Genomic DNA, 27937 nt, shown 5'->3' with positions numbered 1-27937 from the left:
AGGCCACTCAATGCATGGGATATCAAAGCAAAAACCAATGTTTCACAGCACAGTTCACATTAACAGTACAACAGAGATAGTTCTGATCCCAGGTGGCTAAAAGAAGGGTGAACTTTATGTAGAGAAATGGCATTATATGCTCCCTGACTCCCAAAGACAGGAGGATGGGCCATCTTATAGGCACGATGTAAGTTTGAGAACTACTCCTTTAAGCCCCACTATACAACAGTTTTTGACATATATGTGTGTTGGTTGGTCAAAAAAATGACAACAGGCTCCTTCTCCTTCTATTCTAAGTCATGGAACCTTGAGGCAGAGGAAGGAGAGACCTGAAGAACCAATTTTGTTCCTTTGCAGGCTGACAGTAACACCAAATGAAAAATTTAGAGGCAAGAGTGGATTTCAACTACCTCCCAGGAATAATTTGGAAAACCTATTAGGAAATCTCCAGTGATGTCCAGAAGGAGGATCAAATAAAGCCACCATTCTTTGAGACCAACTGAGTTCAGGGTTCATCTCTGATTATGGTAAATGAGAGGAATAAAAGGGATATACACACGGTGAGAGGCAGATTGGGGAGTCCACGTACCCCGATGATGGCATTCAACTCCGTCATGGTCACCTGCTTGGCTCGTTCCACAGCCTGGGCAACTTGCTGTTGATGCTAAAGGAAACAAAAGTGTGCACACATTCAGTTAAACAAGCCTTAGAATATTAGATGCTCCCCACAAATGACAGGAAGAATTCTAAATCATGATTTGAACACCAAAGTTTCAAAGACCACCATTGTTCCCCCAATAATGCCTTACTTAAAAAAAAAAAGCTTAAAAACATAATTATTTAAAATGCTCATTCTGCTCACATATTTATCTCTTTTTTTCAAACTTACAGAGTAAGGTTTTCTAACTTTTCTTATATGTGTCATGGACTCCTTTGTCAGTCTAGTGAAGTTGATACTTTTCATAAAAACATTTTTAAATGCACAAATTAAAAATGCAAGATTACCAAAAAAAATCCAATAATATTGAAATTCTCAACAAAAAAAAAAATTAAGGTCAGAGAATCTGAGATAAAACAACACTCATCTCCCAAACACTCACCCAAAATACTCTTCTTCTCTATCTACCACTCATATGTATGAAAATGAAAAGCACTTCACCATATAAGGCAGTATATCATACAATGACAACCATGTCGTGAAGCAGTCCAATAGGACTGAAAACTAGAAGGGGACTGGATACATTGTTCAATTTCTTCACTTTACAGATAAGACAACCACCACAACAAGCAGTACTTTTAAGTATTTTGAGAATGTTATCTCATTTGATCCTCAGGATAAGGGATATCAGACTCCTAGCCAGGCCCAGAATTGGGAAATGTTTAATAGCATAAATGAAAATCAATACAACATAGATATATTAATTTGTGATTTTTAAGCCAGTATGTGGACCACAGGATCTGTTTCTATTTGAGTCTGATACCACTGTTCACAACAGCCCTGTAAGATAGTGGCTATCATTATAGGAATAATTTTATAGATGAAAAAGTAAAAAGAACTGCCAGGGTGATCTGAAATAAGACTTAAATTCATATCATTCTGACTCTGGTGCTGTATCTACTGTGTCAGGAGGGGGTTGGGATACTCGGCCTCAACAGGCAGTCATTAGTTGCCTGGGGGACTTGGGAAGTGCTTGGCTGAGCCTTAAAAAGGAATGTTCCCAACTATCCTTTCAGGTGTGCTAACTTTTGAGGCCAGAGGGTAAATGAGAGTTGGAAGAAGGAGGAAGGGTACTTGCTTTTAAGCCCCAGTCCTATGTAGTACGACATATCTAAGGAAGGGTGTTCTCCAAAGCTCAGCAATCCAGCAAAGGTTGGGGCTGAACTTCCAACTAGTCAAAGTTTCAAACACCAACCACGTGGAAATATTCCTAATAATTGATAATAAAGTATATATAAGCCCTCCCCAAAACAAGCAGGATAGTGAAAACAGAACATGAGGATTAACTGCTCTCCCCACCAAACTAATCAGTAACTTCAAATGGGAGGTAGTTTGATAGTTTGAAGTCAAGAACACCCGAGTTCAAGTCCTGCTCTTCCACTTACAGTTTATGTGATCTTTAGTAAGTTACTTGACCTCTATGCCTTGGTTTCCTTATGTGTAAAAGGATTGGGTTGGATAAAATGACCTCTAAGATTCCTTCCTACCAAAAACCCAGGATCTTGTGGTCCTATCCAAGTGGAAGGTCTTTGTTCAGGGCTCTTGTTCAATTAATTTGTTTCTCACAGAGATGACAGGAATTTACAATTCAATTGGGAGAGACTCTAAAAACCATGTAATGGAACTCCCTCATTTTTAGAGATAAGAAAACTGAGACAGACACAGACAGAGACACAGACATTCACTCACACTCACTCTCTCTCTCTCTCTCATCTTAACAGTGGGCAGGGCTGCCTGAACTGGCAGGATGTAAAGCAAGGCAGCCAAATGCCCCAGTTTGCTATATACTAAGTTTAGTCAATTAACTAGGGAGAGCATAGATAGTAGAACTATCTCTATTCAATGGCAGGAAGGGGCCCATTTAACCCAGTGATATAAAAAATAGGCACTTTTGGATTTGCCTGTCCCTTGAAACTGCTGGGGACTATTCAGATTAACATTATCAAACTCAAGGGAATGGCTTCTGCAGCCAGTCAAGAACAGTGACTTGGAAATTCATTAGACGTTTTTAAAAACAGGAGAGAAAAGGGAAGGGCACGTATCTTACCTCTTGCGACAGAAAAGGCATGATCTGAGCTAAAATTGTGTTCAGTCTCTTAGCAATCTCTGTCTGAAAACAAAAGGAGATCACATTAAGTTTCACACATCAACTTGGGAGCATAAATCAGTGTTACAGTCAGGACTAATTCCAGGTTCCCAACCACAATGTAAAACTGCTTTCTCTTCTGACAAGCAATTGCAACCCTTTTCTCCTTGTGAGCTCACCCAAGATTAGTTAGAGGGAGGGTATCAGAAATAGGGGTTCAGTCTGGAAGGAATTTGAGAGATGATTTATTGAGATGTGTATATTCAGAAAACCAAGGAAGTCAATAGACTAGGTCCAATCCCTAGGATTTCCCAATCTACATTCCTACATTTTTTTAGGTTCTGATTTCTTATCAAAGACATGCTATTGTTGTTTTTTTTTGGGGATAGAATCTTTTTTTTTTTTTTTTTTTTTTAAATAGCCTTTTATTTACAGGATTTATACATGGGTAACTTTACAGCATTAACAATTGCCAAACCTCTTGTTCCAATTTTTCACCTCTTAACCCCCCCCACCCCCTCCCCTAGATGGCAGGATGACCAGTAGATGTTAAATATATTAAAATATAACTTAGATACACAATAAGTATACATGACCAAAACATTATTTTGCTGTACAAAAAGAATCAGACTCTGAATTATTGTACAATTAGCTTGTGAAGGAAATCAAAAATGCATGTGTGCATAAATATAGGGATTGGGAATTTAATGTAATGGTTTTTAGTCATCTCCCAGAGTTATTTTTCTGGGCATAGCTAGTTCAGTTCATTACTGCTCCATTAGAAATGATTTGGTTGATCTCGTTGCTGAGGATGGCCTGATCCATCAGAACTGGTCATCATCTAGTATTGTTGTTGAAGTATATAATGATCTCCTGGTCCTGCTCATTTCACTCAGCATCAGTTCGTGTAAGTCTCTCCAGGCCTTTCTGAAATCATCCTGTTGGTCATTTCTTACAGAACAGTAATATTCCATAATTTTCATATACCACAATTTATTCAGCCATTCTCCAACTGATGGACATCCATTCAGTTTCCAGTTTCTAGCCACTACAAAAAGGGCTGCCGCAAACATTCGTGCACATACAGGTCCCTTTCCCTTCTTTATAATCTCTTTGGGATATAATCCCAGTAGTAACACTGCTGGATCAAAGGGTATGCACAGTTGGATAACTTTTTGAGCATAGTTCCAAACTACTCTCCAAAATGGTTGGACCCGTTCACAACTCCACCAACAATGCATCAATGAAAGACATGCTATTGTTTTACAAGAACATGCAGGGGTTGTACTTAAGTAGATCTACTCAAGGTCTCAAACTAGAAGATAATACAGAAATATTTCTTGGTACTGTTGCCAAGGAGCCTGGCAATCATGACGATTGCCAAGGGTGACCTTTCCACATAGGCAAAACACATGATCATCAATATGGCATGAAAGCAAGAACAGCTCTCCAACACACCCTTACACCTTCCCTTTCCTCCTCTTTTCCCACCCCCCTTCTCAAAAAGCCCAACCTTAAATTCTACTGAGAGATTTTTTTTTTCCCCTTTAGATTAAAAAGTTTAAATTTTTAAAACCATCTAAGTAACTCTGGAATAATAGGAAAGTGAGGCAGAGATTAAATAATTTGCTAGTAAGCACCCAAAACCAGATTTGAACTCTGACCAGTATACTGATTCTGTTCTTTCACACTATCTCCACTGGGCCAGCCAACTGTACTTATTTAATCAAACTAGTGGGAAAGTTTTTGCTTCTATTGATGGACAACTCGTAAGCCTTTCTGACTTTACTTTTAATTTGGTGCCTACTTCAGGGAACTGGACCAAGAATTAACTTTAAAAGTACTTATCAGAGGTAATTCAACAATATAGATTCAATTCAACAAGTATATATTAAGCTTTCTCCTCATTTCCCTCCCCTTCCCTTAGGTCTGACCATCTCTGCTGATCAGAGTGTCAAGATAAATCTACAGGATAAAATTAAATGCATTTACGTTAAAGTTTTCAAGTCCTATAAAGGCACTTGCCTTTGAGATGACCTATTCCCTATTACTGCCCTTCCTGCTCTAACCAGATGTTGCTTCTGGTCTTTCTCTTCTCTTACATGTTAGTTCATGTCTTTGAACCATAAACAGACCCTCTAGTTCTAGGAAGAATGATGGGTAATTAGATCTAAAGAGATTTTAGTTACTGAGGAGATCCACTTTAGGTACTTAGTACAGCCTAATCTTCAAGGTTTTCTTTTAAATAAACTTTTTATCATTTTGTTATTGTTTTAGTCATTTCAGTAATGTCCAACTATTTGTAATCCCAATTGGGGTTTTCTTGGTAAAAATGATAGAGTGGTTTTTCATTTTCTTCTCCAGTTTATTTTACAGATGAGGAAACTGAGGCAAACAGGATGAAGGGACTTGCAGAGGATCACATACCTAATAAGTGTCCAGACTGGAATTTAATTCAGGTCTTTATGACTCCAGACCTGGCACTCTATCTACTGTACCACCTAGCTGCCCTTTTATCACCTTTTATCATTTTAAGCTGGCTATTATTTCCAAATCTGTGAAATCCATTTTCCTTGGTAATTAATACCTTAGAAATAACACAGGCTGACATCTTCTACATGGGAATAGTCCCAAAAATGGATTTAAATTTGTCCACAAAGACACACAGGATCAAACTCATTGGCCCATTCTACAATCTTTGGTTCATCCTCAGTTAACTAGGAACCCTTTCTGACTTCATAGGATTAGGGTAGGAGAATCATTTTCCCCACATTCTCACTTAATTCTCCACCAGGGGAAAACAAAGAAATACAACATTCCTGGGACCTTATTCAAATCGGACACATCTCTTTCCTTATACAAGCCAATCTCCACATGAAAAAGATCTTGGAAGGAGGAAGGAAAGAAAGAAAAAAAAAGGGAGGGAGAGAGGAAGAAAGGAAGGAAAATATAGTTTTCTCTTACTTAAGATTTGACCGTACCAATATCCCTGTTCAGACTAGAACACTTCTTAGCAATGATTCCAACTGTTTTATTCTTAATTTAGGTCTTCATCCTTTGGTAGGTGGAGAGAAAAAGATACAGAGGACTGCAGGTGCTGTTATCCAAACTCTAGAGTTCCTGCCAATAACACATGCCAGTGGCCCGTGGTTTGAGAAATGTCTATTTGTGGGCAAACTCAGGGTGAGAAGAGGTGATAGTAGAAATAGGAGGTACTAAGTGTTGACATACTGACATAAGACTAAGTAAGCTCTTCATTAAACAGAGACATGGCCCAGCCATACCTGACCAACCTCAATGGAGCCTCTGGCAGCAGCTGCTGCTGCCTACACCACCTTCTCTTTGGGAAGACAGAAAGAGCACTTCAAAGTTTTCCAGCTGGCCATGACCTAGCCTGCAATTAAAGCACTCACTTGTGGATGAAAGGTCCTTCCCCATTGCCAACTTCCTTTGGCAAGCCAAAGTAGACTGAACACAACTGGTCAGTGTCAGGGGCTTAATGGTTTAATAAAAAAATGAAAAGTGTTCCCCTTCCCCACATTCTTCAGAGAAAAGAACAAAGGAAGACCACAGGATTAAGGTTGTAGACTCCCTGAAAGCAGGAATCCAATCTTGTCTATATAATTCTGTGTCTCAATTCCTGCAGGGCCTGGTACGCTGCCCAATATCATTTGATTATCCAAAGGGTAAAAGTGACTTCAGCAAGATTTTATGATCTATCACCCAGCTAAATTCTACTTACTCTGGCTGAGAAATGAGTTGGGGTTTGGGAAACCTTTCTACGCAAAACCAATTGAGTTTCCTGCTTCCCATCCATAAAGAAAACAGCTCCTGACCCTCTTTCCTTCCTTTCTTTTATAATCTTCCCTATGTCCCAATCATCCCAAAACAACTTTTTCCAGGAAAAGAAAGACTGCATAATTTATTATAATTTGTATACTTAGTATACAAAGTATACTTGTATACTTTGTGTCCTAAATATCACGACATCTCTTCAAGGCTTGAGGTTCATAATGTTCAAAAAGAAGACCCACATTTAATAGGAAGATCACCATAAGAAACAAACCTTTTCCTGACATCAAGAAAGGATTTAGATTAAAACTCCCCTGCAAAAAACTACCCAATGGAATTATTTCTGAAAGAATAGTTAACTTTCTCCTATAGTTTCCTCTCCAATGTGTAACAAAGTAAAAGTGTGTAACTACATTCCAATGCCAAATGTAAAACAATTCCCAATTTTCCTGGTTAGCTATATAGTCTTCTCTTCTCAACCTCTCTAACAGGTAACTTTAAACAGGAAGTCTAGGTGGGGGCCCAGGTTATGCTATTTACTCACTGAATAATGCTACTTGAGGAACCTTAATTTTATCCTTTATAAAATGAAAGGATAGAACCGGATGCTACTTAAAGTTCCTTGTAGCTCTAGAGTTACAATCCTGGCTTTTTGAGGCAAATTCTCTTTTAAAAAAAGATTTTGAGTAATTAAAAAAAATTAATTTCCTAATATACCCAATCAAAAAGTAACAACAGTTCCCCTATCAGTAGTTTCCCAAATCTTCAGGGGAAGGAACAAAAAGTTTTCTCTTCTCTGCTGCCAGAATGGGTCACTAAAGTTATACTTGGTGTTCACTTCAGGAGACTTATAATTATCTTGGTATTGAGTTAGTGGTGCAACTATTCTAAGCTGTTTTACAACTGCACAAAAGTCTGGAGAGTTGAAATGACTGTCCCCAAAACAGATGTCCAGGGACCAGAACCTGAATTTGGCCTCAGCATTTAAGACTCCATAGCCAATGGGTTTTCCCACAGTATCATGTTTTATCTCTAAGGGATTTTTGTTTCTTTGTTGTTGGGGTTGGGGTAGTTTGTGGCTTTTTTCGGGGGGGGGGGGGGGGGGGGGGGGGGGGGGGGGGGGGGGGGGGGGGGGGGGGGAGTAGGAAGAGGAGTGAGAGGAATTGAGGAGTTGGGGGAAAAGAATGTTCCCTGGAGTTAGAAAGCAGTCCTTTATTATTTTTAAAGAATCTCCTTTACATGAACTGATGCTAAGTGAAATGAGCAGAAACAGATCATCATACATGGCAATAACAAGATTATGCAATGATCAATTCTGATGGCTCTCATCAACAATGAAATGAATCAAACCAGTTCCAATTGTTTAGTCATGAAGAGAGCCATCTACACCCAGAGAAAGAACTGTGGGAACTGAGTGTGGTTCACAACACAGAATTTTCACTCTTTTTGCTGTTGCTTGCTTGCATTTTATTTTGCTTCTCTCTCTCTTTTTTTAAACTGGTTTGATTTGATTTTTCTTGGGTGACACAATAATTGTATAATTATGTATGCATATATTGGATTTAACATATATTTTTACTATGTTTAACATGCATTGGACTACTTGCTATCTAGGAGAGGGCACAGGGAATGAGGGGGAAATTAGAACACAAGGTTTTTCAAGGGCTAATGTTAAAGAATTGTCCATGCATGTGTTTAAAAAAGTAAAAAGTTTAAATTTAAAAAAAAAAAAAGAATCTCACAACTTCCATGATGTTGTTGTTGTTGTTGTTGTTGTTGTTCAGGTGCATCTTGGTCCTGTGACCCCTTTTGTTGGGTTTCTTGTCAAAGGTATTAAGAGTGATGTGCCATTTCCTTCTCCAATTTATTTGACAAATGAGGAAATTGAGGCAAACAGGATGAAGTGATTTGTCCAGGATCACACAACTACTAAATCTGAGGTCAGATCTGAATTCATGAAGATGAGCCTTTCTGACTCCAGGCCCAACACTCTATCACTGTGCCACCTGGCTGTCCAATCTCTATGATACTATGGCTCAATTTGTAATGGAACATTTAATAACTTAAAATCCCTTGGAAGAGTGGCTTTTGAAAGAAAATTTACCACGAGGGTTAATAACTGTGGCCTCTCAGATTAAAACAGCTGTTAAAATAGCTCTTGATCCAACTCCAACAAACTCTGAACATCAGCTTGAGGAAAAAATTAAGAATTGCTACTTTGACAATGAGACATGGGCAAAAGAACAAATTGGAAGGAGATCAAACAGTTTAAAAATTCCTTTTGATAATTCAGAGCAATCTGTTATCAATAGAGTGCAGAGGCTTCATTAGGTCAGTCTATATTCTCTCCATCATCTTTGCCTTAAAAGTTTTGGACTTGCAGCAAAACCAATGAAAACCTCATCCGAGAGATGAGAGTTAAAGTATCTGAAGATCACTTTTTTGGGAAAACACTTTTAAAAGAGAACATTTTGGGATTCTCCTACCTGACTTCGCCACCACCTTTCCTAATCCCCATAAGATTTTTTTTCATGTATAGCTTCAAGACCCAGCTTTCTTGGTGGACAAACCACAGTGCCTTCTTTAGAAACTATCAGAGAAAGTAAACCTTAATCTGCATCCCTTACTAGACTGAGGAAACAGACTTTTGGAGGTCATATAGATCAACTCCTTCACTTTACAAAGGAAATAACCAAGACCCACCCAGAAAGGAAGATATTTGCCTAAAATAGAATAGCTAACAAATAGCAAGCCCTGAACATCACTGCGAATCTCTTGACCAAAGCAATTCCCATTTCACACTAACAGTTTGTCTTATAGATAGGGAATCTAGGAAAGGACCCCTCTACTTTTCATAGAGATATACACTTTGCCTAGCAAATGAAGGACACAAACAAGATAGGGGGCAAGTGGGGCAGCTAGGTGGAACAATGGATAGAGCACCAGCTCTGAAGTCAGGAGGACTTGAGTTCAAATGTGGGTTCAGACACAACACTTTCTGGCTATGTGACCTTAGGCAAGTCACTTAATTCCAATAGCCTCAGCAAAAAACAAACACACACACAGAAACAAACAAACAAAAAAAATAGGGGGCAAGTTTAGATTGCCTGAGAATAAAATGATTCCAAAGGACTCTTTAAAAATCTTGTCCCCTCTTTGCTCAATTAGTTTCTTGATACTACATTACTGCTCCTTGTTCCCACAAATCTCTGTATGTAATAAATGCACAGGAATCTCATGTTTTGTAAACAAATATTTTTAAAAGAATCTTAAAGGAAACAAATTAGGAAGAAAACAATTTGTCCCCTATTTTGTCAAATCGCAGTTATGTATTTGGATTTAGACTTCTTGGGATCATCTATCTATACCATAGGTGATTTATGCTAGCATGAATAACCAAAAGTTGATTCTTTTTGGAAACCCTTCCACTCCCATTCCTCCCCTGCCCCCCCCCCAAAAAAAAGAAAGTCAAGTTTGTTATTTTATTTGCACTTTGCAAAGATTTTTAAAAGACTTCCTTTTTGAAAAAACTGATTAATTTGTCATCAAATATATCTGTTATATAGGAATGTCAGCCATTTAATGATAATGGCAACCATCATTTATATTGTTTCAACAATTACAAAGCACCTTTCTCACAGCAGCAGGAAAAGGTAATACAAATAGTTTTGGTTCCATTTTACAGATGAGGAAAACTGGTTCAGTCTTCTCCATTAGAATTCATAAACTCTTTATTAGCCCCCAAGTTGTTAAAATGTATGCATACGCTTTAACCCAGTGATAACACTATTAGGACTATAATTCAAAAAGATCAAAAAGAAAAGGGCCCACAAGTGTAAGATTATTTACAACAGCTTTTTGTGGTGGTATTGAATTAGAAACTGAGGGAATGCTCATCAATTAGAGAATGACTAAACATGTACATGGCATGTGTATACACATATATATACACACACACACACACACATTGTATATGTGTGTGATAGAACATCATTGTGCTGTAAGAAATGATGACTTCAGAGAAACATGGGAGGATCAAGAACAATGGAAGAACTGACTTTGGCCATGCATCTTTGCAATGGGTTTTGTTTTCCTTTCTTTCTCAGATTAGGTGTAGGGGTGAGAGAGAGAGAACGTAAATCTGAAAATGAAATAACTTCTTCCCAAAGAATAGAATCCTTGAGGATAGGGACTATTTTCCTTTATGCTTTTTATTTGTATTCCCAGTGTTGATCACAATGCCTGGCACATAGCAAGCACTTAATAAATGCTTCATCTATGCTCCTAAAATAAAATGACTTTCTTAAAGTTACACCAGTATTAAGTTACAGAGCCAAGGTTTCAGATTGAGTGCTCCTTCCACTATACCACGTGAGATAGTTTTATCAAATGAGATAATGTATGTACTGTGTCTTGTAAACCTTAAAAGGCTCTAAATAGGTTAGCTGTTAGTATGATTATCCCTACTAGCATCCTAGCTATGTTTGTGAAAATCATTTCCCCTTTGCAAGATAAGTAATTAGTTTCCATTTGATCCTTGGAAGCTCCAGGTGAGCTGTCTTCATCTTGAATTGAAAACATGGTCACAAAGAATCAGTCTCCAGAGTTTACAATCCAAATGTTACCAATAGCCAGGTGACAGAGATTAGCCAGCAGCAATCAAATATTTGAATATTTCAGTACAGCATGTCCTAGGCACCTTTACCATAAAATATTCGCGTATATGTTATGTATTTCCAAAATGATGGACCTTTGATAGAACCTGATTATTTAACTCTATGAAAACGTTTCTCTTTTCACTTTTGGGCAGCTTAGTGGTCCAGTGGATAAAGAAGATTCAAATAAGTTCTGGCACCTTCTCTGAGGCAATTTGATGGTCCAGTGTATAGAGTGCTGGGCCTGGAATTGGGAAGGCTCAACTTTCTGAGTTCAAATGTGGGCCCCATTCACTTATTAGCTGTGTGTATAAGATCCGGGGCAAGTCATTTAACTCCGTTTGCCTCAATTTCCACATCTGTCAAATGAACTAAAGAAGGAAATGGCAAATCACTCCAGCATCTCTGCCAAGAAAACCCCAAATGAGGTCACAAATGAAAAAATGACAACTTTCCTTTCTACTTAATTGTTCCTCAACTTAACATGAAGGTTGGGGAGGAAGGATGAAAATAAAACTGCCCCGTTGCTTTGGCAGAACCTAGATTGAGAGGTAGGGGCAAAGCCAAGAGGACCTAACTCTTGAGGAGCAGCACTGATGTGTTCGGTTTTGGTTCAGCCATCCAAGAATGCATGTCACTTGGGCTGTGTGCCTGAGCTCTGGTAGAAAAAAAATAGCAAGGAAAGTTGAAGGCTCAAGGTAAATAAATGATCCACTTAGCAGCAGCAGGAGATAATGACCCCTGCTACTCCTGGGGCTGGTGAAGGCTTCCATCACAGATTGCTAAATGATAGGTGATCCTCCTTAAAACCCCTTTTAGCATTGACATATTGATCAAATTATATATAACTACAACTCCATTAAATATTTATGTCTTCCAAGGGAACCTATTGAATTCTTTATGCAAGAAGGACTAAATGTATTAGGCCCCACAGCCTTCCTAGGTTACTGTTTACAGAGGATAGGTGACCACCACCACCCCACTCTCAACCTCTAACCAGCCCTAGAGGCAGCCTACTAATTGGTGACTGGAGTAATCCCAGCAATTATGCCCTTAAGGCAGAATTCAAAATTTGGCCCCTAGCAAAAGCATCCAGGGTTAAGGATTATGGTTAGTGAGGGAAGGCTGAGGCAAGTTTAACAAACATTTTCTATTCAGTCCCACCAATTTTTACATTTAGATTGAGTCAAAAGAAAAACCATAAAAATTAGACTAAAATTTGTGCATTATGATTATGGACAAGTCATATTTCCCATCTGAGTCTCAGCACCATCTGTCAGAGGAGGGGGTTGGCCCAAGTGGTCTGTATTGTCTAGCCAAGCTGGGCCTCTCACTCCTCTGGCCATTGTTGGCCTCTTTCCCTAGGATGCCCTTGCCATTTCAACACCTAGCTTTAATATTATGTTTTCATAAAATCTTCCTTGATATCCTTACTTGGAAATAAGCTTTCCCCTCTCCAAAGGTCCCTAAAACTTTGTTCTGCCTTTAGCTAATGGGTATGAACTATTTTTTAATGTAATTAATTTACTAGATATTCTGTCCCTTTTAACTCCCTAAACTGGTTGAGATAAGTGCTCAAACATGGGGCTTTGTACCTAGTAGGCATCAAATAATTTGTCCCTTCCAGCTCTAAGATTCTTCGATACTATTTCTCCAAAGTTTAGAGGCATCAAGCTTCCTGTTAACAAGATACAATAATCTTTAAATATTTGTTCACTTTAATTTCAGTTCCCAAACACATTTAAATCTGCTTGCCTCTCACCCACTATGATCCTCCCCTCCCATACCCCCACTCCTGCTTGAGGTCTATCAAGCTCTCAAAGAAATCGCTTGTATAACCAAAAACAGGGGAAGCTTTCATAGGATATACTCCCACACACACACATACATACCCCAAAACACTACCCATTCATCCTGAATCCTAAAAACCAATAGGGCCCTCTCTGACAGAGCCTCCTGCTGCTACCCACCCCTTCAACATCGCAACCCCCCCCCCTTTACACTCCCCTTAGCTTAGCACCATCAGCCAACTCCTGCCACACAAAAAAATCTCAATTCATCACTATGGGGTTGCCATGGCAACCCCCAGCCACCTAATCCCCTTAGAACATTATGCAAATCTCCTTCACCCAGCAACAGGCTGCTTTTTTTTTTTAAAGTAAACTACACAGAGGTAAGTCATTAAATTGAATTTGGGGGTCTCATCAGAACTAATGCTGAGGGTTTTTTAAATTATAGTAGGTCCCCAGGGAGAAGGAATTTGGGGGAGGGGGTCCCAATTATGCTGGGAAGAACAGAAAAATGGGAGAAGAGAGTGTATTAGTGTAGGAAAATGAGAAGCAAACCAAGCCACCCTTATTTGGCATACCCTTTGGCCAGCTGCCCTTCAGATTTTTTTTTTTTTTTTAAATTACAACCTGCCTCAAAGGGCTATTATGAGGAAAGGGCTTTGGAACCTGTCAAGTGCTATATAAGTGTGAGCTATTATTAACTATTATCTTCGGGAAATGAAAAGGGCAAAAGACTCCCCCAACTCTCCCTCATCATATGCTTCAGTTTAGCTTTTATATTCACTTATAAAAATATGCCTCTTTTCCTCTCAAATGCTTGTCCCATGCCCATTCTCAATGATTGGGCATCTATCTGAATAAAAAGCCCTAAAATCACAGAGCTAAATAACAAGACTCTTTAGAAGTCATCTGAGAAGCCAAGGAGCACTAGGCCCCTCTTCAAAAGTTCAAATCCAGCCTCAGACACTAGCTGTACAACCTTAAACAAGTCACTTCACTGTGTTTGTCTCATCTGTCTCATCTGTAAAATGAGTTGGCGAAGGTAATGGCAAACAACTTCAGTATCTTCACCAAGAAAATCCCAAATGGGGTTCCGAAGAACTGGACCTGACTGAAATAGCTGAACAAGTCACCTAGTTTACCCCTTGCAAAGTTACAAAGGAGACAGGTTTCTTCCATATTCCATAGGGCAAGACACTTTTTTACTTCTATTAAACTAGGGAATACTGGATTTGGTATCAGAAAGACCAGAGTTTGAATCCTGTCTCAGACATTTCCTTGCTGGGTAAACTTCTGTCTCAGCCTGTAAGAGTGATTATGAATAGCACCTACTTTCACAGAATCATTTTGAAAAACAATTGAAACAATGTATATAAATTACTTTGTAAGCCACTACAGAATTACATAAAGTACTATCTAAATTATTATTATTATTGTTACTTCATAGTTGAGTCCTAGAATTCTGGACTTTTTGTCCCAGTTCATTTTATTCTTGGTGCTGGATCCAGGGGAACTCCCTAAAATACCATTCCCTTCCCTTAACCAGTCTTTGTAACTCAGTTTTCCCACAGGCAAAGAGGCTATCCATCCAGTGGATTGCTCTCAACATCCAGGCATGTTTTGAAAACAATGACCCTTGGAAGAGATATCATTTTTCCTGATGTGATTTTACTGGTAGCAAAACTGTTTTCCTCCCATCTGTCTTAAGATCTACTTGGGAGAGACCTTTATTTTCTCAGGGAATTAACTAGAGAGGGAGAGCTGGGCAGGGTCCTCCTAAGACTTGGGCTTAAGAAGCAGGTCTCACTGAAGGAGCTCCAAACCTGCAAAGGTTTATAAATCATCGAGTAGGATTATCTGGATAGATTCCTTGCTGGATCATAGCTCCCAAAGAAAATACACATGCTATAAAGCACTATACACAAGTACCAGGTATCACTAAGAGTTGACGGAGTTCAAAGCCAAGAGTTGTAGAAAGAACAGCACAGCAGCAAAGCTGCTTTTGAGAGTCTTAAATACAAGTCTTCTCTTTCAAACCAAAGCAAAAGTCAGATCTTTCCCTCATACCCTCCAAACTATCTCTATTTTACTCTTTGAAAGGAAGGGCTGTTTTTTCTAAGGACTTAAGAAAAAAAATTTTTTTGGATGGGGTAAAAAAAAACAATATATACATAGACTCCAAGGGAATATACTTAGTACTCTCTAACAACTTTGGGAGGAGGAGAACTGGGAGGAGAGATGTGCTCCAGTGAGCTTTTTGGAAAAAGGCAGGAAGACAATCACATGACTTGGTCCTAGATTTCCCCCAGTAAAATTCAGAATCTTGAGTACAGGAATTGTTTGCATTTTTCTCTTTGTATCCTAGTGTCTAGCACATAATATGGAATTAATGTTTATTTAATTGAACCGGAACACATCATTTCATTTCCCAAGCTCTGGAGAATTCCACCCACCCCCACTCTTACCCCCCCCCTAAAAAAAAAATCACACTTTCCATTATCAGAAAGAAGGCAGTTAAGAATTTATCAAATACTCAGTTCAAACTGTCTTTTAAGGTGTGGCCAAAGTCCACCCCCTTAGTGGGGAAATCCCTTCACAAATCACTGCCCTATTCAGTGACTTGAAGTTCTAGTCCATACCACATCATTTGTCATGTAGTTTATTATGTGTGATCCTAAAGTCTTGATTATTTGATATAGTTAAGTCTTGTTTCCACTGCAAGAACGGAGATCAAGGGGACCACTGATTTCCCTTGGATCCCTCTCAGTGGTACTGCACATGACTAGGGACATAAAAGGTATTAAGAAAAAAAAAAAATCAAGAATCCAACTTTCAAACAAACTTGTACTGAATGTACAATGAACCCCTCCTTCATGAACTGTTACTCACATGAAAGAATAACCAACCTAGTTAAAAGTTCTTAGGATCAAGGTTACCTCACGAGGGTTAAGATTTAAAATTTAGAAATTGGGTTCTAATTATGCTTTAGTTAGAAGAATGAATACTGGATGAAGAATCAAGTAAGAAAAACTTGAGTGGAGGTCCTGGCTATGTGTAAGTCATGTTACATCTCTGAATTTCATCTGTAAAAGGAGGAGGAAAGAGGAAGGATGGGCACTGAATTAGATCACTAAGCTTCCTTCTTGTTCTAAAAAATTTAGGATCTCTAAGATAGAATTGCATCACATTTATTAAATATGAATTGAATTGCAGAGTGAGAACCATATGGAAAGGTCTTCCAAAGACAATTATTTAGGAAAATGAATGAAATTAAATTAGGAATAACAATAAGAGCTCATAATTATATGATGCTTTAAGGTTTGGTGGATTTCCCCCCCACAACCCTTCAAAGCTGCAAGCATCATTTATCCCCATTTTACAGACCAGGAAACAGACCTCAGAAACTTTGCTCTAGTCTTAACCCTGACACTTCCTGAATGCCAATATGGTACTTTTTATCCTATGCCAATACTGCCAGAATAGAGAAGTTCTAGAATTATAGGATTTCTGAGCTGGAAGGATCTGGAGAGATCAACAGGTCTAAATCATTCAGAATCTTCAAAAAGGACTTACTACATTTTCATCAAGCAATTTTGTAGACATATGCTCAATGACTTGGGGAGATCTGCTGTTCAAATCTAAAGTTTGTATAGTCAACAATGATAAAGCAGCAAATTCTGAAAATTCAGTTGAGGTTCCCAAGCAATAGTATTACAGATATTATATTATAGAGTTTTTCAGGACACACTCCTACCCAAGCATTCCACATAAATGACACTTTACTCTTAGGAGTTATCCATGGCATGTGCATGTTCCCTAAGCATGTGATATTATATACGTGTGTTATACATGTATATATACCATACATGCATGCATGCATATATATATATATATATATATATATATATATATATATATATATATATCTCCCTACTCTAAAAAAACCTAAGAGGGCTGAATATATCCCATCAAAAAAGACCAAAAATGAAAATAGAAGAAAAGGAAAGGGGAGGACACAGAAAAGAAACAATCTTGGATGTAAGTCACTGGAAGCATTTGTTGAAAACAAGATATTGTCCCTTTAAGCATATGAAAACAAGGTCCTTGAGCTGGCAGTTCTCACTGCGGTACACAATTATGGGTACTTTCAGCTGTCTAGCACTCTTTCAAGTGCTCTCTTAAACCAGACTGTCAATGGCATGTTGAAAGCTATTCTGCTGGCTGCTATCATTAATAGCAAAGTGGAGAGCTATACTGATGAGAATTAAATATGAGGGAGGGGGGTGGGTCATAACCAGTCATTACAGAATTACCAATATCAGAAAGGAGACACAATACCACTTTGGGGAATAAAGTCCAAACTAGAATATTAAGTCCAGGATAACTGGGACTTTCATCTGCTGCCAACTCAGGAAAAGAAAAGAGCTTCAACTCCAAAAAGCCTTCAGTAAGTGGGAGTAAGGTGAGAACTGAATGGCCCTAAGGTAAAGAAAGTCACAGAATCTTGGGGCTGGAAAGTACCTGAAAATCACCTAGGCCCAATGGCTCATTTGCAGAATTGACTCAGATCAGAGTTAGAACCTAGCCCTCTCTCTAGCAATGTCACTGGACCATACACAGACAATTATCAAACTACCTACTATACACCTAGTCCTCAACTATGATGGATCCAAAAAGAAACCTGTCATGGTCCTAAAGCTCATAATCTAGTTGGGAAGACAAGACTAAAATAAATCAGGATTATGAAAGAATATACTTGAACTCCAACTGTGTATTAAAAAACAAAATGAGACCAAACAAACAAAACCAAATCCTGTCACTAAGGAAGGCAAGAGTTCAGAGTTTGGCCTCAAATACCTGTAAAAATTCTTTGCAAACAATCTTAAGTTTCAAACCATCATGGATTCAAATCATCTACTCTAGGTTCTCCTCTCCTCATCCCCCCAAAAAAGAAATAAATCAGTCAACAAAGTATTCGCAGAATTTGAAAACTGGAAGTAATTCACTGGGTACATAACAAGTATTTATAGATCACCCATTATGTGAAAAGCACTCCACTGGACTCTCACAAGCATACAAAAAGAGTACAATGCTGTTTGTGGTGGTTCAGACCTGTAAGGTCCTGAGCTCATTTGGAGGATTTTCTTGGCAAAAATATCAAGAGTGGTTTTGCCATTCCCTTCTCCCAGTCATTTCCTTCATGGGGAAACTAAGACAAATAGGGTTAAATAACTTGCCCAGGAAGTGTTTGAGGCCAGATTTGAACTGAGAAAGATGAGTTTTTCTGACTGCAGGCCTGGCACTCTATCCACTGCACTTTCTAGTTGCTTCCCAACACATATGCCCTATATTCAGGTCATGGAGATCTTGTCAAATATCTACCAGTGAATCCCTATGGCCCCTCTTCTACCACCTAAATGGCAACCATAGAATTTTAGAGGTAGAAAGGCCTCAATCTATAGTATACTCCATTTGAAAGAATAAAAAAAAAAAAAATGAGACAGAGATCCAGGTAAGTGACTTGTTACATAGCTAGCCAATGGCAAAGTGCGGCTCTAGAACCCAGGTCTCCTGACTCCCAGGCCCCACACAATATCATGTGCCAAACCTTCATTCATCCCCATCCCAGGGGGCATTTACAGGCTGTCTTCACTCTGTAAGAAATCTCCTACCTAGAATAACTAGTTAGGCACATGGGGATTACTATGTACTTTTAATCATTAGTTGTACAAATATTTGAATCTAACTAGCAATTCAAAACATGATAAGTGCAAAGAGAGCAAGCTAACACAGTTATAAAACTTTAAATTAGGTACTCAGCACTTCTATATACGAAGTTTATAGCCTCAGCTACTTTAGATATTAATTTAAAAGCCTATGGCAGTCTAAATACCCATTGACTTCCTAACAGCCAAGAAGTGAGTCTTCGATCTTTTTCTTCTATCTCACTAAAAAGCCCCTTTACTGAAGTCTGGTGGTTTATGAAATAAGCACATTTTCCTCTTAGCACATAATGTTGCTTTGAAACCAAAATGCCTTAAATCTCACTCTTTTAAAACTGACTCTAATAATGAAGTGGAGTTTGATGTCTTCAATGACAGCATGCACTCCAACAAAAGGAGATCACAGTTTTCCCTAAGACTATCCATCCTTTAGCACTCTTATCAATAGCTTACAAGAAGTTTTTTGCCCAGGGGGATGGGGGCAGAACAGTGTCCATTCGAACTGCTAAAAACTTTCCTCCAATTTTCCTGATATGAGGATACCAATAGATTGAAACAGTAATCCCTGAGTTGTTCCACAGAAAACTTCCCCCACTTCTATCTTTCAAAATCCCTAAGTAAATAAAAGATGAATTACACAATTGATCAAATTCAATATTGTGAAGTATCAGGGACCCAAAATATTATCGTTATCATCAGCATAGTTCATTTAAAGAAAAAAAAAAAAAAAGGCCATCAGCTTCCTGAGATTTGTCCCTCAATTAACTTTGTTATTTCTGATGCTACTAGAAAACAACACAGAACAAGAAAGATGGGAGGAAACAGGTAAGCTTCTAGATCTCCTGAATCATCCCTGACATTCTGCCTGAAGGCTGGGGGTTGGACCAGCTGACCTCTTGAAATCCTTGCAAGGACAGCAGGGCCAGGCCAGCCCTAGAGATTTTGTAATTTACACTTTGACATAATTAGGGAGGGAGGTAGAAGAGTAGGAAGGAAAAACCACTTATTAACCTCTCAGTGATCTGAAGGCTATGAGAGAGGGAGCCAGAGACAGAAAGACACTGAAGAGACAACAAAATCCACATTTAAGCTTGTTTATAAAACCAAACTGGACTAAGCTCCCATCACTGGCTGCCCTCTGTCAATACTTTAGGGTCTATCCAGCCAAACCTGTGGTTCCTACCTAATTGGCACTTCTCACAGAAAAATGAATGAGCATCCATTTTTATGTGGAATTTGAAAGAAAATGTACTTGTGGTAGCAGGGAGGAGAGCGGGCATCTCTCTGTGGATTGAAGGCCTCAACACTTCCAGAAGGTGCTATGTAGATAATGTATTATATAAATGTACAAGACAATCCCCCTCCCACCCTTCTACTTAAAGAAGTACCCATCCAGTTTGTTCCAGGCAGATGTAATCACACGAACAGTCAAGTCTAGAGGGCAGGACACTGCATGAATAATTCAAGCACTCCAGTCACTTGATTGTGTGTGCAGATAAAACACCAGTCAACCGCTAAACAGGTCAGCTGATAAACTTGTTTGCTCAGGCCTAACCACCATCCACTGAATGCACCCAGTACCCACACTACAATTAGTGGCAGGATTTATTTTGCAGAGCTCTCTCAAGCCAGGGGAGTGACAAGCCCTATTAGCTTATGGTTGCATTTATCATCAGTGTTTCCTCACCTCCTTATGCCTTTGTTCCTGCATTGCCACAGGGCTATTTCACCCAACTTAGAGATTTGCAAGTTAAAGCTACAAGAAGTCTAAGAAAAAGAAAACACTCATCCCCAAATCGGCAAGCTCAGGAGTCAGATTCCAGTGGGGGAGGGGAGAGAACCTCCTGGGGCCAATGACTCATATGTACAATAGATTAATTCCCAAATCAACCAGAAGAATTTAGAGCCGGCTCTTTTAATCGAGAACCTCATTTCTCAAACTATCACATGCCAAACATGTTATGATTTAGAACTAGCATTTTTTTTCTGGACACTCAGAATGCCAAAGCCCCAGACTTAAAAAACTGGGATAGATAAAAAAGTCATCGCTATGTATACATTACATCAAGCAAAGCAGGATTCCTTAGGTCAAAGGGCTATCTTATCCACTCTTACAGGGGCCATGGGAGCACAACACAAAACAGAACTCAACATGCAACAACATATAATGCCTTAATTATAAGGCTCTTAGGATAACTGCTGCTATAAATTTTAAACTTGAGTGCAATTACCCTCTTTAAACACACCCAAGAAACTCAGCTCTTGGGGAAAAGGGTGTGAAGGGAGACAAGGAGTCAGGACGACAGAACTTCAGTTTCCTTAGGCCTGGGCCCTCACTACCCCCACCCCCACACAACACACTCAGGCATTTTTATTGTACCAGCATCTAGGCCAACCTTGCCATTTTGCAGATGAGGTGAATTTGTCCAGGCACATAAGTAGCAGAGCTGGAACTGAATCAAGTCCAGCCCTCCTCTTTATACCACACTCCCACAAATGTTTCCCACATCATTCCCACAAATGTTAAACTTTTTCAAATAATCTTATTACAACGATGTATGGTTGGTTTGAACCTTCCCATCTAGAGGAAGCATACTAAAAGGGTTCATTACAACGTCACACTACAGTCTTAACTTCATTGCTCCAGTCTCCAAAGGAGTCTCTAACAAACTGCTCAAGTGAGGAACCTTTTAAGATTTTATAGGCACCTATGCCACCATATAGGGGCAGGCTGGTAAAGATAAGACTCCATGCCTGGAGTCAGGAAGACTGATTTTTTTTCTGGGAGTTCAACTCTAGCTGTGTGACCCTGGGCAAGTCACTTCACCCCGTTTGCCTCGGTTTCTTCACCTGTAAAATGAGCTAGAGAAGGGAACAGCAAACTGATCCACTATCTTTGCCAAGAAAATCCCAAATGGGGTCACAAAGAGTTGGACAGGACTGAAATGACTTAACAAAATACAAGGCCATCCACTTGGAGATTATTAAAGAGTTATCCAAATATGGTAGAAAGGAACAACGCAACCCTTAACATTGCAGGAATCCCAGTGTCTCCCCAAATACAAAGGGTTAGACCAGCTGAGCTCCAAGGTCCTTCCCAGCTCCAACGTTCTAAGACTCCCTGTGATCCTCCTACCTGTGACACTTTGCATAACTAGAACAGAATTTAAACCTCATAGCCAAGTTAAATTTCTAGTAGAAAGTCCACTTGGGCAGAGTTACCAAAAGTCAGTATTAGCCAACAACTTTGGAACACCAATTGTGAAAGAGACCAGTCAGCCTTCATTATCAGTAGGAGCTCAGTCAATGCAAATCATTCCAGAGGCCAAATTACAGTCAGCCTCTCTCCTACAAATATAAATATACCAAGGGCCTCACCCTTTACCCCTCCCAGGGATAGTGCCAGATTACAGATATGCATTGAGATAAAGGATATTAGTATTTGTTCAGTTTGAGGCCCATTGTAGTTAGAACATGGACAATAAGATAGTTTACATATCCATTAAACTCCGCCCCTACTAGGGAAACTGGTTTAACTTCAGAATTCCAAAGTGGAGCGCATACACCAATCTGCTCTCTCCTTTAATTCTTAATGAGGAGTGCTTTTAGAAGTAGTAAGTAGTTAAGAGTAAATAACCAGGCTTAATCACAGTTGCTTCATTCCCGTAAATTTTACACTCCTGTGCCTAGGGCTTTAGGCCCCTTCCAGTTATCTTATCAAGGTAGAACATCACTTTTTTTTCCCCCAAGCAAACCCTCCAGCACTTCCTTTAGAGAATTTGACATAAAAGCAGATTAAAAAGTTGCAAGCCACCCCTTCACTTTTGAGATGTAAAGCAGATAGATCTATGGGGTGCCTCCATCTTGTGTAGAACTTCTCAACTAGCTATGGCCTACACTTTAAATCAGATGCCTCTGACAATTAGGTAACATTTTCGGTAATGAATTAAAGAAACCCAACTCAGCAGCTTAAGAAAACCAGGTGCCTTACAGTTACCACTTCAAGCAGTATTTTGAGTTTCATGTCCTCCTAGCCAACAAGGGGAGGGAGGGAAGCGGTGGAGGGAAGTCGAAGGGGAGGTAGCTAACCTCACTTCCCAAACTGGAGATTAACTCAGGAAATTCCACAGACTGCAATTCAACCAAGTATCTCTCTTTTAATGTATTCTTTTCACAGATTGGGAACAATTACTTACCTGTTTGTGCATTTCAATGTTCAGACCATAGGACATTTCATAGTACTGTTTAAAAAAAAAAAAAAAAAAGTGAAAAGTGTTCCCATTAATGATGAACAAACCACATAGAAATCTATTCATTCTTCAAATGCTGCTTATGATGAGGAAGGTTTCTGGCCAAACTGTACTTATGACAGGTTTGCCAAGGAAGTTTTAAATCAAAACTAATAGCCCAGCCTACAGAGGCCCCAGAAGCCAACAATGAACAAGTGTTTCTCCTACCACCAAATGGAATATATATATATATATATATATATATATATATATATATATATATATATAGTGAGAATAGCGATCACCCTCCCTTCTAGCAGTACATGTGCCACATATCCTGTTGATACAAGGTTTGAGTTCAACAGAGAATATTATGTACACTGGGATACTGCTACCTCTTTTCCTCTAAGAATTATTTATTTAGCACAGTGTCAAAGGCCTCTTCTGTGGAAAGGCATGTGGGGGAGAAGAGTTTAAGTACATTCTATGCTCACTTACAAACTGAATACTAGACTTGCTGTGATAATCTCAGGGATACAAAAAGAAAAAGGCATTTCATTTACTGCCCCCAATCAAGATTTAGTGAAAAAAAAAAATGATCTCAAGTTATGTTTTGGCTTGGGGAAAGAGAATATGGGGGAAGAAAGGCTGACAGTGGAGGAATATAATACCATGCCTATCTACAAAAGCTTCTCTTTCTCTATAATCCTTCTCTTTTCTCTTTAAAATGAGGCTGAGAGAAGTCTAAGAAGTCAAATAATTTATAAGAGTTTTTAAGGCAAACCAGACCCTGAAGGTCAAACCCCCAGGTTTTACTAAAAGGCTAAGAGAGCAGAAAAGTTACCAAATAGATTTCAAAGTTAGTTTACCCAACACAAAGGCAAACTGACCCTATATATAATACAGGATTGTGTCAACCAACCATTTGAAAACATTTGACAAGTGTCAAAGTAAAAATAAAAACAAAAACAAGTTACAGACACTGGAGAGAGGTCAGTGTGTAGGACCAGTTCTCCCTTTGATTCCAGCCCTAACAACTGTGAGCTAAAGTTTTTCCTTTATTAAAAGTTGCATTCCCCTTTAATGTAGCCAGAGGAATTTTGCTGCTGGGCATCCTAGACAGAACCCAGGAATCCTGAGGTGAAAAAGATAAGAGGGGCAAAGGAGCAGAAAAGGAAAGGTTGTTCTCAATTCTTTACCAAATGCCCACCTTGTTCTCCCCCCCCACCCAAGTTTTCCTCTGCATTGTCCCTATTTTTTGGACTCCCTTTTGGGCACTGGAACTCTAGTCTGACTTCCCCTCTTGTTTTCCACCCTCCACCCTTCTCCCCAACTCCCTAATTCCCAAATCCTAGGCCATTCTGCAGAGCAGCTCTTACCATAACATAATGGCGCTGCATTTCTGTCTTCTCGTTGGCCAGCTTGTCGTACTCCACTTTGAGACTATAAAAGCCAAAACCAGATAATTTTCAGAACCTATCCACAACCAGACTTGTTTAGTGGCATGGGATTGGGGAGTAGAAAGGGTCCTAAATAAATTTGCAAGGCGAGAAAGAGAACTTTTAAAAGTCACTTTTCTACCCGTCTAGGGCACTGTCCAATTTCCAGTTGGCATTAGAGTTGCAATTCATCGACATGTGGCCCCCACCTCCACCCCCAAGAGCAAGGTGGAAGACAGAGAAATCTGCCCTTCCATTCTATCCTACTGGGAACATTCCCAGAAGGATCAACTTTCTCTGAGACTTGGGGTAAGGGAGGTCAGTAAAGAGTCCCGCTTAAGGATCCTAAAAATCAAAATCTGGCACTGGACCAATCTCCACCCTTAAATCCCCTTTAACAATTAGTCCAAAGCCTCTGGGAACGAGGGGCTGGTATTGAGGATGGAGAGTGCGACCTCCGGGTGACACAGTGACAAACAGTAAACTTGGGCTTCTCAGAAAGGGAATAAAGGGTTGCACCCCAAATCTCCTCTCCTCGGGTATTTATGAACCTCTAAGAAAAGAATATGCTGAGGGACTCTGGGGATCTGCTTAGCTCCAAGCCTCCATCTCGGACCTTACCTGTGATACTGGGCTTGTAAGAACTGGAATTCATCTTTGATTCGATCACAGGACTCGGCCACAGTAAATTTAAATCCCGGCTGCCCAGGCTGATGGGGAGCCTGGAGTCATGGGGGAGACAGACGTAGGGAGAGGGGAGTAAATAGATCAGCGAAGGGATCCACACAGGCAAAGCAGTCACCATCTGCTCCCTAGTCCTGCCTCCTTCGATCACTTAGCCTTGGAGCTCCCCCCATTCCGCCTGGCGGCTCCGGTCTACACAGCCCTCCAAACCTGACCCTCCCCTCAGCTCCAAGTTTCTTAGCTACCGTGAGAAGAGGCACCCCAAGCACTACCCTCCATTAGAGGGCTTCCATCCCGGCAGCATCCCAAAGAGGGAATGGAAAACGGAAGGCACTGTTTGTTTAGACGCAGAGGTGGGGGTGAGTAGGGGGCAGAAGGCGTGTATGTGTGAAAGCACTTCATCCTTCTACACCAGCCGCTCCAAAGCGCACCAGAAGGCTTTAACCATCTCGGTCCGCCAGTCCGCCAGTCCTCCCCCCTTCCCCCCCTTCCTCCCTCTTTGTGTTAGAGCGCGCACACACACAGACACACACACAGACACACATACAGACACATACACACAGGCACGCACGCACACAAACCATAAAGGTAACAAGCAAAATGGAGGTGCAAGATAAACAGCTTCATTTACCCTCCAATGATAGATTAAATAAATCGAGTTACAATTACTCACCGGATGTCTGCCTTGCGGATACATCGCAGGGAGGGGTCGTGATTCTGCGAGAGTAGGTTGAAGCAGAGAGACCTGAACCCGGGGAGGTGAGGGAGAAGGGGGGCAGGGAGAGCCGGACCAGGGGGCGGCAGGGAAATTGAGTGGTTTCCCCCGCGCCCCCCCACTCCACTCTCGGAACAATATCTCAGGCTCGGAACCAGACACAAGTAGAAACAAAGAGCCAAGGAAAAATTAAGAAAAAAAAAGTCCTTCCAGAAAGCGAAGGGGGAGGCCGGGGCCGAGCTTGCTGGGGGTGGGGAATGGGGGGGGGGGGGCTCCTTGTCTTTGTCTGGCTAGGGCTCCGCCGCCAGCAGCCGGCCGGTTTCCCTCGAGTGCGAAGAGGGAGTCAGACTCGGGGGGTTCGTAGACATCCTTGTCCTCCCCGCGGATTCACCGGGGGAGGGTGCGGTGTCCTGTGTTGGAGTCCCAAGACCCGTGGATGCTGCTACTACAGACCTCCTCTACTCCCTTCTCCGAATCACCGCCGCCGGGCTGGGAGGGGGCCACAACCAGACAGCTCCACCAACCGGAGCGCTCACAAGATCCTCAACGCAGCCGGGCTCCGGGCTGGCTCCGAAGAAAGCCCTCCCGGAGGAGAAAGGATGATTAGGAAGGACCAAGGTGGAGAGTTGAGGCGGTGAGAGTGCTGAAGAGTGAGGACAAGAGCTCAGCTCAGCTCAGGCCGTTTGACCACCACCCCCCACCCCCCTCGGAGAACCCAGCTGCTCCTCCGCGGTGGCTGTGGCTTCAATTCCCTTCCCGGAGCTGGAGAAAAGCCGCTTCTAAGTAGATTCGATTCAACTGCTTGGCATCCTAACTCCACCAGGCGCAGGAAGGAACTAGCCAGGGTCCACTCCGGGGAGAAATTCGCTCTCCTCAAAGCCAGAGAATGGCAAATCCCGGAGCCCTATTCCTTTCCCGAAGCCCTCTTGCTGCTGCCTCGGAGGACAGGCAAAGGGGAGACGCTCAAGAGGAAAGACGCAGCAAGACAAGAGAGCGCTGTGGCTTTTCACTCGGCCCCTCTCCTTTCCTCTTTCCTCTAACCCCCAAAACACACACTCACACACACGTACATACACTCGCACCAAAAAAAAAAAAAAAAAAAAAAAAAGTGCCCCGGACCTTGCGGATACCACACACAGACAGAGGCTAGGGGGACAAGCACGAGGTCTGAACTGCCGCGAGAGCAGTTCCAAATAGGGACTGAAAAGTAACAAAATAATGTGGCAGCTTTGCCCGGCCTTGGCCAATGGGAGCGCGGAACCCCCACGTGGGGTGGCCGAACTCGGCCTGCGAATGGGCGCTTGCAGGGGCGACGTCACAATGCCCTCTTGTGTCTAAAACTATGCATGAAAAGTAGCAATCAGCCCCTACCCGCTGGTGACTTTCGCATGGGAGTGAAAAACAGCGCTCCTCAGATCAAGAATTAACCGAAAGACATATAATAAATAGATATATATTATAGTCCTGGGCTGCTAGGGTGCTTTTTTTCCCTCCTATTTTTTTTCCCACGATCCACTAGCAAATAATTATTTGGCGGGAGGGAGAAGGAAGAGAAATAACAAAAGAAAAAAAAAAAAGACATCCTCTCTACAATTCTAAAAAAACCTGTGGCTTGTAATAATGTATCAGTTTATTCTGCAGCGGCGGCGAACGATTCCTCCCTCTAATCTCATTAGGTCTGCAAAGCAGTCCAATTAGATACTATAAAACAAACAGAATCGCTTTGTCACTTTTATGTTTTCAGTTCACAAGATTTAGTGAGGATAAAATGGTTGTTCCCAAAGTTGCTTCTGCCCCCACCCCTATTTAAAGATGTTTTCAGAATGGCCAGGCGGCCTTTTCTTTTCCTCAAACTACCACCCCTCACCCCCGTCCCCATTCCTACCCCCACCCCGCCCCCTTTTCTCTTTCATGCTCCAGTCCTTTCGCAAAGCAAAATAAACAACCTCTTTGATGTGAGGTGGGTAGTGAGGAGGTCTGAAAACTCTAGGTTGGCTGCTAACAAAAAATGGAAACAACCCGGTTCCACCCGGACTACCTGTTTCACTCACATATCCCTGAACTCTGGTCTCCTTTCCAGTCTGAGCAGTCCTGGTGAAGTACTTG

The 27937-nt window shown here is 40.7% G+C and overlaps 1 protein-coding gene across 7 annotated transcripts in view; it reads right to left on the bottom strand.

Moving 5' to 3' along the window:
- TLE3 (TLE family member 3, transcriptional corepressor) overlaps nt 1-27041 on the bottom strand; it is a 59620-nt gene extending 32579 nt beyond the window's left edge. For 4 of the 7 annotated variants that reach the window (XM_003755691.4, XM_012543681.3, XM_012543675.3 and 1 more), the window contains exons 1-6: nt 25790-27041; nt 25054-25154; nt 24373-24436; nt 22961-23005; nt 2766-2828; nt 590-664 (exon numbers count right to left, since the gene is read on the bottom strand). In XM_003755691.4, coding sequence (XP_003755739.1) covers nt 590-664; nt 2766-2828; nt 22961-23005; nt 24373-24436; nt 25054-25154; nt 25790-25813 — 372 coding nt within the window. In that variant the 5' untranslated portion in view covers nt 25814-27041. Of the gene's footprint in view, nt 1-559; nt 665-2765; nt 2829-22960; nt 23006-24372; nt 24437-25053; nt 25155-25789 lie in introns of all 7 variants that reach the window. The other 3 variants (XM_023498377.2, XM_023498384.2, XM_012543665.3) reach the window with 1 other exon arrangement.
- Between the last annotated feature and the right edge of the window lie 896 nt (nt 27042-27937).

The sequence above is a fragment of the Sarcophilus harrisii genome, chromosome 2 (assembly GCF_902635505.1).
Source record: "Sarcophilus harrisii chromosome 2, mSarHar1.11, whole genome shotgun sequence".
In the NCBI taxonomy this organism is placed as follows: domain Eukaryota; kingdom Metazoa; phylum Chordata; class Mammalia; order Dasyuromorphia; family Dasyuridae; genus Sarcophilus; species Sarcophilus harrisii.
This window is presented reverse-complemented; position numbering and strand designations above follow the sequence as displayed.